The sequence below is a fragment of the Arctopsyche grandis genome, chromosome 13, assembly GCF_051622035.1.
Source record: "Arctopsyche grandis isolate Sample6627 chromosome 13, ASM5162203v2, whole genome shotgun sequence".
Lineage (NCBI taxonomy): Eukaryota > Metazoa > Arthropoda > Insecta > Trichoptera > Hydropsychidae > Arctopsyche > Arctopsyche grandis.
In genome coordinates this window covers 22,910,186-22,927,326 of record NC_135367.1, presented here as the reverse complement: position 1 = coordinate 22,927,326, position 17,141 = coordinate 22,910,186, and the positions used below count along the sequence as shown (strand labels likewise).

The 17,141-nt window shown below is 36.5% G+C and overlaps 1 protein-coding gene across 1 annotated transcript; it reads left to right on the top strand.

Moving 5' to 3' along the window:
• Positions 1-9,592: 9,592 nt before the first annotated feature.
• Positions 9,593-17,025, top strand: LOC143920976 (uncharacterized). Its single transcript, XM_077444044.1, has 14 exons — positions 9,593-9,740; positions 11,305-11,772; positions 11,868-11,895; positions 12,529-12,715; positions 13,786-13,823; positions 13,908-14,141; positions 14,216-14,409; positions 14,487-14,669; positions 14,742-14,822; positions 14,896-15,077; positions 15,191-15,304; positions 15,388-15,834; positions 15,909-16,105; positions 16,195-17,025. The coding sequence occupies exons 1-14, from the start codon at positions 9,630-9,632 to the stop codon at positions 16,320-16,322; spliced, it is 2,592 nt and encodes an 863-aa protein (XP_077300170.1). The 5' UTR covers positions 9,593-9,629; the 3' UTR covers positions 16,323-17,025.
• The last annotated feature ends 116 nt before the right edge of the window (positions 17,026-17,141 follow it).

The following is a 17,141-nucleotide window of genomic DNA, read 5'->3' as shown; positions in this document are numbered from 1 at the left end:
ATTTTCTTTGCCAAGCAGAAAACTTTCCACTATTCGGCGAAAGACACTGATTTTGTTTTGTACAGTCTATTTATTAGCTGATTTTATCTTTCATATGTTAACATATTTAAAATTAAACAATGAATACCTAAAGGTAAACCAAAATAAATATTGCCAAAAATCAAAAAAGACAACTACATACATACGAGTACATATATTGAATTATTATTATTATATTATTTGTTCTACAAATGAAATCAAATTAGCAATCATACATTGAAAACCTATTTCAGTTGTATTTATTTACCATAACCTTTGACGATATAAAATGCAAAACGTGCAAAAACAATAAACAAATATTTCAATTAGATTATTCAAATAAACAAAAACAAAAGAATATAATAATTTGAAAATATTATTTTTATTTCACTGCCAGCTTTACTCATGCGGTTAAAGATTGGTTTGCAGACGACATCTTCGTTAAAAATCTTCGTCAATTTTATGCGGATGATTGTTTATTTATTTGTGACAAATGCAAAATTCGGCACGCATTTCCGCCACAGTTTCGACATTGAACATTGTCGCTTCCTTACAAATAAATGCTCGTATCAAATGTGAAAATCGTGCGAACAACACTCAATTTTCTCAGTGTTACGTGAATACAAATCGGTGTGTTGGTACTTCCGTCTGATTTAATGAAATATCACGTTAATTTTTGACTTTACATATATGAGCAATTAACTTAAAAAGGGTATTAAAACACATAGAGTTTCCAATATTACACATACAAAAGTATATCCGTCAAAAATCTCTTACATCGTAGGCTATATAATATGCTAATAAGACGAGCTATATTTGATAGTCTAATTTATTGGCTTTTAAATTAAATGTATCAAAATCTTATCTAAGCAATTTAATATCCGGACGTTGACAATTTTACCACAAAATCGATTACATTAATATTGATTACAAAATTATCACTGATCGATCAAATGCTAATTGTCTACCCAAGCTATTCTAAAATTTGTATTTAAATCTAAATTTTAGGGGAAATTTCATTTTTTAATTAAATCATTAAATCATTCCTTTTAGATATATTTCTAAATACCTATGCATTGCGCATTAAATTATTAATTTAATTGATCTTTATGACCTTAGCACTATTGCACTCATTATTTCATTGGATTTATTCTAAAAGAAGAATATGCTAATAGAAATCGTCAACCAGTTATGCGTATTGAATGAGATGCTGAATTTATGCGTATTGAATGAGCAACCTTATATTTATTTATTTATTTGCACAGGTAAAAACGCATTTGAGTAAATCGTATACTATAAAAAAAAATAACAATAAAAGAAAGCAGTATCAATAGAAAAAGTAATGTAAACAATAATATGCGGTTAAGAACATGACATACTTATATGACAAAAAAAATAAAAATGAAAAAAATAGTAAAATCATAATATTAAGGAAAAGCAATATTTTAAAACGACCAAAAGTAACACTTAAATATGACAATGTCCATCTAATCAGCTATAAAATAATATATGTAACGATGCGTTTTACGCGCGTGTGCACTGCTCTCACGATGGGAGAGCAGGGGGAGGAAAGTGTCCTCCTTCCAGGAATATCGTGTTATAGGGAACGTTGACTAACCTGGGATAGTTTTAACATTCGGGGAGGTTCCTGACTGCAAACTCGTCTCGTCGATAACAGCTTCCTCGTGGTCGGGACAGCTGGCTCTCCGGTCCTCTGGTCGGTCCTCTCACGGCTAACGTTTCTCCAGAATCGGCGTGAGGAATACAGGAGACGTTGTGCTAGTACTCAGGGGAGGGAGTGCTGATGCACTCGACCTCACAGCGGCTCTTCAGCAAGATGGCGGACCTCTGGGCTCCGTTCGCGATGGAAACGGACGCGGGCGGAGGTCGCGGGAGAGCGGGGGTGGGGTACCTCTGTAAAACCTCTGTCTCCTTTTCCCGCGACAGGATTGTTTTATCTCAGGGTTGCCACCCGAAATGAAGGGCAAGTGTTGCCCGATGGGACAGCGGGGAGAACGTCGCGTTACATATATAATATACTAAAAATATATCATATTAAAAATATCAATATAATTTATTTATCACTATTAAGTTTTTACACACACGCACATACATACATAAACATATGAGCCGTTACATTTGAAAGTGGCATAAGTAAAACAATAAATATAATGTTTTGCGTTTAACAATATTTAAAAATACTCTTGGGCCTATAATACTGTAGCGTATGCTAAAAGTAGCCGCCATTATAATTGGTTTCGAGGATTATCTTCAGGCTTAAGTGCAAGTCGGCTAACAATGAGAGACCCCCGAATGCACTTAGTGGCGGTAACGGCACTCGGTCGCATTCCCGTGGAGTTCTCAGAACTGACAGCGATAGCGTGGGACTGAATATCATGGGAATGCATATCCGGGTACATGCCTAAACAATAGGGAAGTAACCGGACGTCGAAGATGCCCTGAGCGACCTGTCTTTTATAAGGAGGTACTTAGACCATATCAAGGCATTCTGGATGGAGCACTGGCGGTGCGTGTATCTCCTGAATCACCAATAAATGCCGTGACACGACTTTGGACTTTTACTTGGATCCTCCGCCCACCCCTACGCAACAATACGTTTATTCTGTTTTTCCGAGATTTTGGACATATCGAATTAAAAGAAATGTGAATACAGTTTGTAATGGAACTGAAAATAAACTATAAATTTCAAATATAAATACATATAATAGGAACATATCGGAACAAATTTTATATAAATTGTAGACTAGTATTTTTTGGAGTGACTAGCTGGCGTTATTTCATTTATTTCTTGACGGAGACCCAGCGGTGGTTTATCATACATACATGAAAATAAGCACGCGCTTGGGGCCCTCGAAATGGGGCTTTTCTACCAAAATTTACAACTTACAAATTATTGTCACTTTCCACAATACGTTTGTAAGCCAAGGATAAATGAAATTAATACCTATGTCACATAGTATTTTAAATAGTACCTATTTTATTCCAAAAACTGTAAGTGTTTCAAGTACATATAGTAAATAAAATAAAATATATGGTTTTGTAAAATCCTAATGAAAAACCATTTACTGAAAAGCATGGTAATAAACGATAATACCTTTTTTTTACTGAAGTGGGGCCCTCAAATTTCAAATGCGCTTGGGGCCCCCCATATACTTGATCCGCCACTGCGGGAGTGTACCCGAAGAGAGCCAGTTTTGCCCTAATATGAAAAAAAATACTAAAAGTTCTTCTTTACATAGGTATGTATATCTTTTCTCCATATTTTAATGCTAAATTATTGAACATGATATCTTAAGCTACGTGTCCAATAATTTAACTGGCTTGACATAATAACTGGCTGTGAATCCGACTACTTTACAAAGCAACATTACTATCCTCTTCCGGCTTTTATCGACCTTTTCAATATATAACGAGATGTTTAATCTGCATATTAACTCGATCGTGAGAGAAAAATCGTCGTCGAGTCAATGCCAATGACAAAAGGTTGGCGGCCTCTGTTTTTAGTTACTGCTCCCAAGTACTATAATTGATTAACACGATTCTCGCACACACTATTCACTAAGAAGAACCTTGATTTTATTTCTTTAAAACCAGCTTCTCTGAGAGCCAATTAACATGCTTCTGCGTACTTCGAATAAAATTTACTCTGTGTATTAACGAATGTGAAAATCTTTGGAATTATCCTTCTCTTAGTAAAAAAAATAGCACGAGGAAAATGTGCATCGTCATCTGTTGATTTTTGAGTAAACATTTTTTTTCAGTGCTCATTGAAAATCTTAATTCCGTATCAGTAGTCACCAAGCACTACCCTTCATCATTTCAATTATAAACCTACATACAAATATTTGCATTTTATTTTTTAAAACATCATTTATAAAAGCTTTTCCAAACTGGTTAAATAATCAGTATTTTTAAACGGAAAAAAACATACATACTTTCCCCCTCGCGTTTATCTTATTATACAAAATATGTGTAATACATATGTACATTTATTTGTTCGAAATATTTTTCAAATAATCTATGTGAATCGACCTTGGTGCTAAGCCTTCGGAGATAAAACGTGAAAAATACGGATTATCTCGAAATCTAGTAAACAAGGACTGAAGTCTACTTGATAGCGTCATGAAAATCGCTTCAGGAACAGGAAAACTCGTTATATGAGAAATAATACGTAGATGCTGACGACAACTTACGAATTTATAATGAGAATGATCTCGGCAATCGTGTGCAGAATAAATATTTGGCACTAGGAAAAAATCAATGGGTACTAGTTTGTCAATATTTAAAATTCAATTGAAATTCAGTAGGCTTGTGTAGACAATTTTAAAATTTATAATTCAGGATTCCAAAAATCAATTTGAATAACAGTTTTTTTTAAATTTAGTCAGTCATTCGTATTAAAATTCTGAATATTTTAATATATTTAAATGTATTACATTTTTAAGAACAAAATAAGTGGAGTCATTGCTCTAATGTTGAACTTTTTCAATTGAATATCTTCAACATAAACTTTTGATCACATATTTGGCAGTAAGAAAATTGTAATTCTCGATTCCTGTTGGTTTGGAATGTAAATTCTCACAATCTAATCTAAAATAAGCTTCCATTATGTATATATCTCGTGTATGTTTGTTTGAATGCAAAAAAGACGTAAGATTTTAATCCCCGAATTTGAATTTCTGTATTAAATCATCTAATCATTTAATTAAGTCACGCTTATGCCTGTTTATTTTTTGTTAAATATCATCACGAAACAATTAAAATTATACTTTATAATATATTTATGTATGCCCGTAATTAATAAGATTTAGTCTACGCCGCAACGACCGCTGTTTGAATTTAAATCAAATCAAAGTTATGTGCTAAAATTACATTGTAAAATATAATATGATGCCTAATATGATATTACACGCGGAAAAATATAAATTCACTCATAAATAATTCAGCATTCAATAAAAAAATCTTTGACGCCATGAAAATAAATTGAAAGATGACGTTTTTAAATTTCGTGACGTTTCTTATACGGTCTAAACAACGTCGGGCACGTCCACGTCAAATTGAACGTTTGTTGAATCTCAAAATTTGTGTAGACGCAATATTATTTGTTATGGTCAATGGATCTGATTTTTCTCTACTCGCTATGAATAATAAAATAAGTGACGAATGATCGCAATCGGTTCACAGCTTGCAAACCTTGACATTGGATTGACATTGAGACGAATTACAATTGCATTACGCATAAAAATGCATATCAACAATCTTTTTTCAACTTTGAAAGCGATCTTCGCAGCAATTATTATATTCTGATGTATGTATGTGTTTCGGTTACAATGTAATGAGTAAATAAATACATACATACATATGAACACTCAATTTTTTGCACCAAGTGGTATGAAAAGGCAATGATTATATTGGCAATTATTTTAATTCCCCTTTTTGGAAGCGTAATTACTGCTTAAAAATAAGGAATACGTAATTATTCCGACAACAAATTCAGGGTCAAATTACAAAAACAGAATCAAAATATAATAAGGTAGATACCTGGGGATCATTATAAAAAATAGATAAAGAAATAGTCGACAATTTTCGACGGAACTCAACATTTTGACCATTTAACAAATATTTTTTTTGGAGAAAATAATTTATTTACATTATTAAGTCCCACAGCGAGAAATAGGATTTTTTTCTAAACCACCGACTACAAATATTGTAGTTAAAGGGCTCTTTGATCATTTTAGTAAATCGAGTTGACCTTTTCAATTTGCGTAAATTTCATTCTAAAAAAACTTAAGTTTAAAAACCTGCATATGCGTACGAGTTTAATAATGTGCACGTTCACTGATATTTGTATTTATATGGGTAATAGTACACTAGACTTACATACATATAATATAACACTTATTATATAATGCATGTATGTTATGAGTGGAATCTTAATCTACTCTCTTCCATTTGGGCCTCGCTGTGATTTTATTTTTTATTCATATTTTGTTTTATTTTATTTTACTTTTTCTTTCTCCTTTGTACATTTTTATATACTATTTTAATTTTGTTCAGTGTAAACAAAGAATGGGATTTATGGATTTTATTTTTAATTTTTACACTTTTGTTATTTTTTCGCTCTCTGAATGATGTATTATTTTCCTTTTGTTACTTTTTTTATTATTTTATTTTACCATGTTTTCTGCTTTTGCTTTTTTCCTTTATTTACAGTTTACTTGTTTTTATATCATGTTTTTATATATTTTTCAAATGTAGGCCATTGTGGCGCATTAGCTTCTTCCTGTAATGTCACAATGGTCCAAAACTATTAAATAAATAAATTATATATCAGTGGTAAAATAATACATTGCGATAATTTAATAGTGTGAAGTAGCACATCAATTGTGTGAAATGTTTCAATAATGTTTTTATAAGTGACCGATAACTACCTCTTGACCAACTTTACAGTTAAAGAAAACCAGAAAACTCGCATACAGCACCATCTATTGTGAACTTATCAAAGTAAAACACATCCAAAGTCGGTAACGATCAAACACACACAGGTAAAGTAGGCAGATACAATAGGTCGCTATTACGACAGTGCACAGTGCTACCAACACCAAAATAATGTCGGTATTCACGTACATTTTTTTTTAAACGTTATTTCACAAAAACTTTTACACATAAGTTGAACTTATAGAAACGGCACAATTAGGTACCGTTACTCACCCGCTCATTTATTTTTATATTTTTTATCTCTTATTTTTTTTCATTATTTTACGTTACTTCGTCATATGTTAATAACGCATCGAATCATAACGTTAAAGCTTAAGCTCAAACTGCACTAGGCCACACTGCACTGCAGCGACGCAGGGGCGGCAGTGCGCTGCAGCGAAGAAGCGCAGCACATCAGAGTTGATATAAAAGGTAAGTCTGACGCGCAGTATCGCGCCACTCGCGGTGCGTTATATCTCATACAATTTCATACAAACAATATTTGTCTGCGCTGCGTCGCTGTAGTACAGTGCCGCCTAGTGCGGTCTAAGCTGCGGTGCTGCAGCACAATCAAAAAATATTTCTAAATAATTGCATTTACAACTTTATAGCAAACACTTTTACATACATATGTGTGTGTGTGTTTTAATGGTAAGTATTTTCGCCTATATCATCGCAATGTAACTAATAATCCAATTACCTCGTACCACAACACATTGGCGCCGTCCAAACACACGATATCTACTACCGATATTTCCATATCCAGTTCCCATATTGCAACCTGTGGCTGCTATTTAGGAACTGGATATGGAAATATCGGCAGTAGATATCGTGAGTGTAGACGGCATCATTCTGTCTCAACCATGCACACCACACACACTCCATATCATGCAGGTTAGCCAACCACACATTCAGCTCGTTCGAAAATCATTCCTACATGTATATTTGTGTAAGCCCGACTTTACACGTGCAGGATGGATTAGACAGGCAGCCGCACCTGCGCCGGGTACTAGTCACTGTGTTGCATGAGTGGGTATGCAACGTTTCACACGTCCCGGATGAATCCACTGGTTGTGGATGAATCCTTCTCGTGTAAAGGCAGGCTAACAGTTTTCGATAAATAGCAGTAACTAATGGCGCTGTCGACACCAAAAGTATTTACTAACAATACTTACAATATTTTCCGTGTCCAGTTCCGAAATAGTAACCACCATATATGACAGAGCATCGTAACCTGTGCACCGCGGTAATATGTGTTCTCCGAACAGCACTTGGGCCTAATGCTTGCGAGTGAGATCGCGTGTGAGGGAGAAAACCGATGTTAGTTGGTGTTTTGTCCCTATGTATATACGGAATAACTAGCAACTGCCGATGATGTACATTTAGTACGTGGGACAGGTGTGTTGACCGTGTCCCGGTCTAAAAAAACACCGTTTGTGTTTGTAAGAGGATCGTTTATTTTTGTTCAATTGTTACAATGGTTATTGTATGTACGAAGAAGTGAGCTGGTTGAACTCCAGAGGTTCACTCTAGTGTCTGGAGCTGCTGCGTCGGTTTATATACGTTCTGGCTTGAAGCGTGCCATGTGCAGATGCTTTGTCTTCGTCTTCAAGACACGTGTTTTCGGAACACGTGTGTTGACCTGTTTTCGAGACGCGTGTTTTATAGCTATGGGGTCAGCGCCAGGACGTCGTTCATTTAAGAATGTGGTCGTGTGCCACATGTAAAGGACTTTCAGGACACGTGTTACAGTTTCCTGATGACATCACTGTTGGGTTTCGTTCGTTTTACGATCGAGCGATGAACTCTTTCTTCTGGAATGGTCAAAGGGGGCGTTGCCCTTGAGTTATGCATGTTTGTACAGGATCGATGATGATCGGTGTGAAATGTATAAGATCACTGGTTTTGATTCGTAATAGCACAAGTTGTGCTATATTCCTACATACACATACGTAGCTGACAAACTCTACGAACTGAGCGAACAAACCCTATGTAGCTGACAAACTCTACGCGAATATCCAGACGTTACGACGCTCTGATATAGGAGCTGGATATGGAAAATATTGTTGCGTGGACGTGAAGAGGGGGCCTCCAGAATCGGAGAAAAAGACGCAGGAGGGTTGTAGAAGGTTTTTATTCATGTGCTCTCGTCGGCGCCCCAGGTCGGAATGGTTTCCAAGCCGAGAGTGCCCTATATTTATACCCGTTTGGGCTTCAGAACTATTGGTCTGCATCTGCATATTGACGCTCGCATCTCTTTATATGTGTTTGACATGAACTCTGCACGCTCCGCCCCGCCCGACGCTTAAGAGGGCTGGACAGCAGTGCCTTGTCCATACAAACGTACTATACTTCTCCCTTCCTCAATTATGGCACTAGAGAAACTATTTTTTAATATGCTATGAATATCCAACATTGGGGTGCATCTATCGTTTTATTTTTTTGATTAATTATTTTTTATAGGAGCTAGGAGCCGCCAAACATCTATACAATCGCCTCTTTTTTACACCCATGAAAAGAGTCTAGCGTGGTTATTTAACGGTCGATTTTAAAAAAAATACGCCGATAGATGCACAGAAAATATCTTTCTCATACTTACAACGAAATTTTTTTAAAAATTAGTCCAGTTTTAGAGGAGAAAATAGTAGAATACGAAACCTCGATTTTGTCAATTTAAAACACGTTTTATCTGGTCGAAGCGCAACTGTCGCATTCACTCAATATATATATTGATATATATTGTCGCATTCACTCAATATATACATACACTCAATATATATATCGAAGAAAGGAACGGTAACAAAATTAAGGTTTCGGGTGCCCTCTTAAGTCGAGCGTGCACTCGGGCCGTACACTTACCATGATAAACTAGAGACATTTATCTATATATCCTCACAATTTCATTTCTGTCCGCCGTGGGTTTTTCTCCCATAGTATTTGCCCATTGACCTTTGGTCTTCGCAACACTGCAACGGTGCCAACACGGCAAACGAGAGAAGAGGAGAGGAGAAGAGAGGAGAAGATGCGATGGGGATGAGTGGCGGTGAAGTGGCGGCCGTGGTAATGATTTAGTGTCGAGTCGGCTGTCGGCTGCCTCAGACGTCGCGTCTGTCATGTCTCGTCGGCTGTCGGAGCTGCGCGTGCCAGAGCTGCGCTGCGAGCTCGAGAGACGCAACCGCGACCGCCACGGAGTCAAAGCCCTGCTGCAGGAGAAGCTCGCTCAGGTTCTTCCCCCACCTCCATTTGCCACCTCCATTTGCCACCCCCCGCCCCACCCCACCCCACCCGCACACACGCCGCGGGGGCGCGCCCACTTATGCAACGTCACACCCAACTGCTCCAAACACCAAACACCAAACACCAGCACATCAGTCGAGGCTTCGGTGTCACCTGTCGAGGTCACGAGCTCGGACACGTGTCTGTCTGCGCGGGCGTCCCAGACGTACCACCAAATCGATATGACACTTTGAGGTTATGTCTGCTAGTCGTTCGTTCGCTCGTTCCCCCTCCCCTCTCAGGTGTGAGGTTATGTTTGCCCTACGTCTTACGTTTCGTGGTCCATTTCGTGGTCCCTTATTGCTACACCAAGTTAGAATACACACTCACTTTACAAATCCATAGAAACGAGTCGTTCGAGTTTCGAGGGCGAATCACTCGGTATAGGCTATTTTGTTTGTATACCAATCGAGTATCGTAAACAATACTAAAGAAATTATGTCGAGTTACAAAGGTTATACCGTACATTAAATTCCATTTTAAATAGACGATTAAATACGAATTTTTTAAATAAAGAATCGGAAATTGAAAAACAATGAATTTGTATCTATGCGGTGTTTATTTATTTTATTAATTGAAAAATCAACAGACAGGATGTACATAGATATGTATAAAAAAATAATAGATTTTTACAAAAATGAAAAAGATAAATATGAGGAAAACAAATTAAAAAGTAAAAAATAAAGGCATGACAAAATATGTAGAACATTGCATAATTAAACTATAGTATTAAAATATTTGGAAAAGGTTATAAAATAGAATATAAGAAGAAATTGAAATTTACAAATATAAAACAAATGAAAAAGGTAAATACAAAATAAACAATTGTACAGAAAATTAAATAAAAAATATATGCTTACAAAAATCGCGGTGTTGTATTAAAAAACATGTATGTTTTTCAATTTGGTATTGATTCTAAAATTGTTGCATGTAATTTTTTTTATTATTATTTCAATTACATTATATTCTTTTTATTGTTGTAAATTGTGTTAGATTTGAATATAAATTCAAGGCAAAGATCAAATATATATTTATTCGTTGCTTTGACTCCGAGTGATCCAGTACATTAGTTTTACATTCTTATAACACAATCTGTATCCAGCGGCCGACTATTATAGCTCGGACAATGATTGTATAATCATTTCTATATTCAAAAACCAATCACTGACCAACACGTTCATCTATTTATTATAAATAAAAGATTTCAACGGTGTAAATTTTTATCAGCGAGTCGAATAATATATATTTTCATTTACGACCCCATATTTTTTTTATGAAATATATCGATTGTGTTTTGTCAATACATGTTTTTTATATCTATAACTGCAGTGTAGGTTCGGTTATCGATAAGGTAATGTTGGTTTATTCGTGTTATCTTTATCGATGAAAATAAACTATTTTTCTTGTATTGGGGGAATGAAACATGTGATTAGTAATATTTTAAAGAAATTTGACCGTTTTATTATTTCTGAAACAACATATATCAAAAAAATAATTCGAATGACTTTGTAGGCAATCACTGAGGAGGGTCACAATCCCGACGAATACCTCTTCGAAGCGGTCTCTGAAAAGAAAACGCCCGTGAAAAAAACGTCTCGTTCTGGCAGCATACAGGGTGACTTCGACGAGATGATGGACGATGTGAACATGGAGAATTTAGTCGTGAAAGACGAGATAATGGAGGATGATACGTCACTCGAGGTGGACAGCGACAAGCTTGAAAACGCTCACGAGAAACCTAATGTCGAATCTGCCGCCGAAAGCAAAGACGCTAACGTGGAAAAAACAGCCTCGGTCAAAGTTTCCGTTGTGAAAAAACGCGAAGCGACAGATTCGATCGAAAGCGTTGAATCTAAACGGCCGTGCAAAGATATTAAAATTGAAAACGATACTGTCAAGAAGGGTATCGACATCAACGGGATGGATACAGAAGATTCTATTAATTTAGACATTGGCGAGGATGAATTTCTCAATGAAGAGGTAATAGAACTAAACAAAAAAAAACAGAAATGTCTGAATTTAAAGTCGGCTATAATAGACAAAGTCTTCATGTATGAATGTTTATGTTGTTTCAGGGCGAGGCTGTAGGATCTGAGAAAAAAGGTACGGGTTTGATGAAATTTCGTTTTCTTGTATATTATATTATTAGTTGAGGTTTTCATTTTATTTTTTCTAAAGGCATGAATTATATATTATATACATATATATATATATATATATATATATATTATATATGTAAAATAAAAGTGAAGTGTTTTCCGTACGGGCCATCGTCTCTCTCTCGAAACATTTTTTTCAAACATCGAATGGATCTTCCAGTCGCCTTCAACAGAATGGACTTTAGTTAGGAAGATTTAGAAAGTTGAATCAACGAACGAAGATTGTGCAAGGTTTAATTCAGTGCAGCTAAAGTGTCGTCTCATATTGTGATATAATAATAATGCAAATATGATTTTTTTATATTTATTATCTGGGAAAGAGTCATGCCTTTGGGATGTATAATTTATATAACAATTTGATGAATAATATTTATTTTTTTATGTAGATTCCGAGTATCCTGGATGTATGTTTAGATAATTTTGTATTTGCATATATATATATATATATATGTATATGTATGTCACATGTGATTTTTCATGCACATTTCACTTGAATGTCAGCCGGTGTGCCTCGCGGCACCTGGCGTTGGCTTGCAAGCGAATCCTGGATGTGATGGCATCAACTTGTATGATATAGATGAGAGTATGGCGGCGCAGGGTGTCGCCGATGTGTCATCATCCTCACAGAACCATCCCGCAGACGAGAATACGTCCGGAGCCATTAAGCAAGAGAACGCTGAGGAGGAGGACTCAGCCCAGGATGAAAAGCTGCAAGATTTATCTCACTCGGATCTGGCCGGCGGCGAGGACGCCAAGAACGATAGGTTGGTGTATTGAGCTGACCCCGTGTTTACTGCAGTTTCCGTTGTTGTCTGACGCCGTTCAGCCCGGTAAGATGATAACATCTTCATTAGCAGCGGCTGTTCACTCTGAGGTCACACTCCGTCTCACACGTTGGTGGTGTCTGCGAAAAAAATCTTTTAACTCGTCGTAATGATAATTTGCACTATCGCTACAAAGTTTTGCACTGCAGCGGAAGACAGTGACGTCGCAGTCGACGACGAGTCGGCGCCGAAGAAACGAGCTGAAGATTTTGAACAAATAAAAAAAAACATCAAGAGAAACGCTGCCGCTGAGAACTTCGCCGTTGACGTCTTGAAGGAACGCTTGTGATCTTTGTCTACTTGGAGACGCGGAATATCATGTGCGGTGCAAAACTTTGTAGCTGTTTGTAGCGTTGAGATTGTAACGGCTAGTTTATAATATATACATAGATTGGATTTCTAACAACGATATTTACATAATAAAGATCAGCACACTCGTTTAGGATCTTGTGTGAATAAATTTTTGAACATTTCTTCGACTGCGTGAATCCCTAGTCAAATAGTCATATCGTTTAATTTGAACATATTAATTAGAACGTAGAAGAGTTAATTACAAATACACTAGCATTGAAACTCGTTGATGAGATATTCGTCTCGTCTCTCGTACGCATTTTATATATTTCTTGTCAAAAAAGATGAGAAATAAGAAAATATAATAAATAAAAAAAAACACTGAAAAAGGAAAGGAGTATAATTGTTAGTATCGAAATTGTCTATATTGAATTTTAATAAAACCAAAAGAAAAATTGAATATCGTTCAAAGATGAGGATGGAAAATCAGATCGGAACAATTAAAGGAATTAAGATTAAATTTATATTAAAAATATATAATGATAATGCTTACATGTTTTTATTTCTACTATCACATTCTTATATAATATTTTATTAAACACATTGCTTAAAAAAGTACACTTATATATTATATTATGTTTTAATTTATGTTTTACTTGTATCGATCACATTACATTAGCATATTGTATCGTGTTAAAATTGTTCTGTAATATTTTCAGCACTGTATCTGACACCGACAAAGGAAAAGATGACAAAGGTAACCAAACTTATACACATAAACGAAGCCTCGTTACTGATATTGTGTCGATTATTGTTGCTAATCGGTGTGTTCGTAATGCAGATTCAAAGAAACTCAACGCTTCGGGTAGCGTATCGAGTCGCAATTTGTGGGTGAGCGGCCTGTCGGGCAGCACCAGTGCCAAAGATCTGAAACAACTTTGCTCTCGGTATGGCAAAGTCATCGGCGCCAAGGTGGTGACGAATGCCAGAACTCCTGGCTCGCGCTGCTACGGCTACGTCACCATGGCCAGTGCTGACGATGCCAACAATTGTATTAAATATCTGCATCGGACAGGTATAATTACACATATGTTGTATATAAATAAATTTGTTATTAGAAATTAAATCTAATGATTTATTTACATTTAGAACTTCATGGTCGTATGATATTAATGGAGAAGGCTAAATCGGAATCGACAAGTACTACAGGATACAGCGGTTCCGGTAGCACCTCAGCTCGTAACGGACGCAATCCCTCACAGTTGAGAACACCTCATCGTTCGGCTGGAACTAGAGAAAAGTCCAGCGAAGGCACCAGTGCCGATAAACGAAAGGATTCTATTGTGAGCTCTCGGTTATGTTTTTAAACTTCGATTGGTGGTAATCGGTCTGTCCTTTATCGATATTTTTTCGCTTTTAGAGCAAGGATTCCAAGGTTGAAGACGAGTCGGCTGAAGGTGTAAAGGTGAAAGAAGGTGAAATTAAACAAGAGGATAAAGATCGTAAAAAGTCCGGAAGTGTCAATGATAATCCGCACGAAAGAAAGGACAACTCTCGATCCAAAGGCACATCACAAGATCGTAGAATGAAGGAAGAGCGGAATGTGAGTATTCAAAAAGTTTGGTTTGGAATATTTGATTTGTATTTGTTCTAATGTTGTTTTTAATGTGTTTAGAGGGACCGTGTGCGACAAGAGCGTGAACGGCATCGAAGACCGCCACCGCCTAGGGACTTCCTCTCGTTCTCGAAGATAAGGGTATGTATTGACGTTTTGATGTAGCAGTTTTTGAATGTTTGGTTTGTGCTTATCTGTACGGTTGTGTTTGTAGAAAGAAAGAGAGGCGCAACGAGCTCGTGAGCAGATACGTCGAGCTCGATCCGAAGAAAGACGTCGCCGAGCTGCAGAACAGTCGTTGCGAGAGCTTGAGAGACGTCAACGCGCTGAAAAGCATCGTCAGCGTGTCGAAAAAGATAAACTCGCCCTAGAAAGGGAAAAATTACGCATTGAAAGGTGATTGATTGTATAAAAAACGATCTATGATATTGAGGATGCTTAAAAGCTACTCACATGGAGATGCAACTGTGAAGCAATTGTTTTCAATGCATTTTTTTGGTTTCTTTCAGGGAGAAGATTGAACGTGAAAAGCATGAGTTGAATCGCCTGGAAAGGGAACGTCAAAAATTGGAACGTGAACGTATAGAACTCGAAAGGCTTGAGCTGAAGAGGGCTCAAATGAGGTGATTTTATATTTTTAAATAACTGTTGATTATATTTTGAAACACTCGAAATAATGTTTTAAGCAATCAATAATATATTTCAGGTTAGAAGAGGAACGCGCCAAGCGTAGTAATTATTTATACAGCTCCAGTGGAGGATCTTCAGGATTACTCTCCAGGTCGAAGCAGACTTTGCCGCCGCCGCCTCCGTACGAGCACACATCAAGTCGCAGCGGAGCTGATGCAGGTGGAAACTCGAGCAGCTCAAGATTCAATATGCCTCTTCCGCCACATCTAGATGTTGCAGCACCCGTTTACGACATGCCACCTGGCTCGTCGAGCAACAAGACAGCGGACAGAGGTCCACCGTCTCGGGACAGACCACGCGACCGAGACAGGCGCGATTTCAAACGAGACTATCCACCACCTCCCCGTCACGCCTCATCCTCTCATGCGGGTGGAAGTGGCAATGCTATGAAATATCCAAGCAATGGAGCTTCATATGAACCAAGGCAACCATTGCCACCCGGCACACGGCCCAGAGATCAAAGGTTAATCTTCATACCATCATTTATTATGCTAAGATGTGAAATAAGTTAATAATTATTTGTGTGTTTTCGAACAGATATACTTCTATGGATACGGCCAATTCTAGAGAAGGAGCCGGGAGTGGCATGAGAGAAAGGACTGCCGGGAATAGTGGACACGATAGAAGCGGAGGTGCATCGAATACTTCATACCGTCCGGGAGAATCCTCTCGGCGGTCCCCCAAACCGACTTCGCGTGATCATCGCTATTCAGACTCAACAGTGACAATGAAAGGTATAGATGGAAATGGAATATATTCGAATAATTTTGTTCGTATTTGATTTTCGATTATGGATTAACATGATTTGTGATTGATTTTTCAGGAGAAACGTGGCCGAATAGTGGTGGTGCTGAAAGCGGAGGTCGCTATGGAAGTACCATAGCTAGTGGCGGAGGTCAATATGGAGACACACGTTATGGACCTCCTTATCAATCAACGTCCTTCTTTTAACAATGTAAAGTTTAGTTTAGGTTTTAAATTTATCTATGAAGACAAGAGAATGCTTTTTTTTATTGTTATTTTGATTCAAGTGTAATTAATGTAAGGTTCAAACGATAGCTGATCTGATATGCTTAATATATAGATCTTAATTTAACTATTAAAGCATGGTACACTGTTATTTAGAAGTTTCGATATTTATATTGTTTCGATCGCGTTTGTATACACTCGAATTCATGAAACTGTCTTGAAATGTATGAATGTCGTCTTGTTATAGTTTGATTCCAGTTTGACAAAGGTAATGGGTTTGTATACAAACACGGTGCGTATTAAACTAAATTAAACTGATCAAATTTGTTATATCTCGATTCGTGTGTGCGAAAAATTGACTGTCGATCGATGCATTTTATTAGTTTTATACTACTATCGTCGAATGTTTAATTATATATAAATATATTGTAATTTTATATTATCAAAAAAACTATTGTTGTGTTACAATAGTTGACGTTTCAGTATATTAGTTTTCATTACTATTTTATTTTGATTTTTCTCTTTGCATTGAATTGTTGAAATGCTTGATTATTGGTTAAGTACAGATAGTATGTACGTGTGACTTTATTTTTTTTTGCTTTTAAGTCGCATGTGTAAACCTTTATAGTTTATATAATATTATAATATATTTCTGTAAAAATAAATCTCAAGTAGTTTGACATTGATGTGTTTCGTTGTTTTTATCTTTATTAAAAAATACAATTAAGAGTTCAGAGTATTATCATATAATATCTAATGAGACAAAGCAATATTTGTGACATTAGATAAAATGAACCTTTG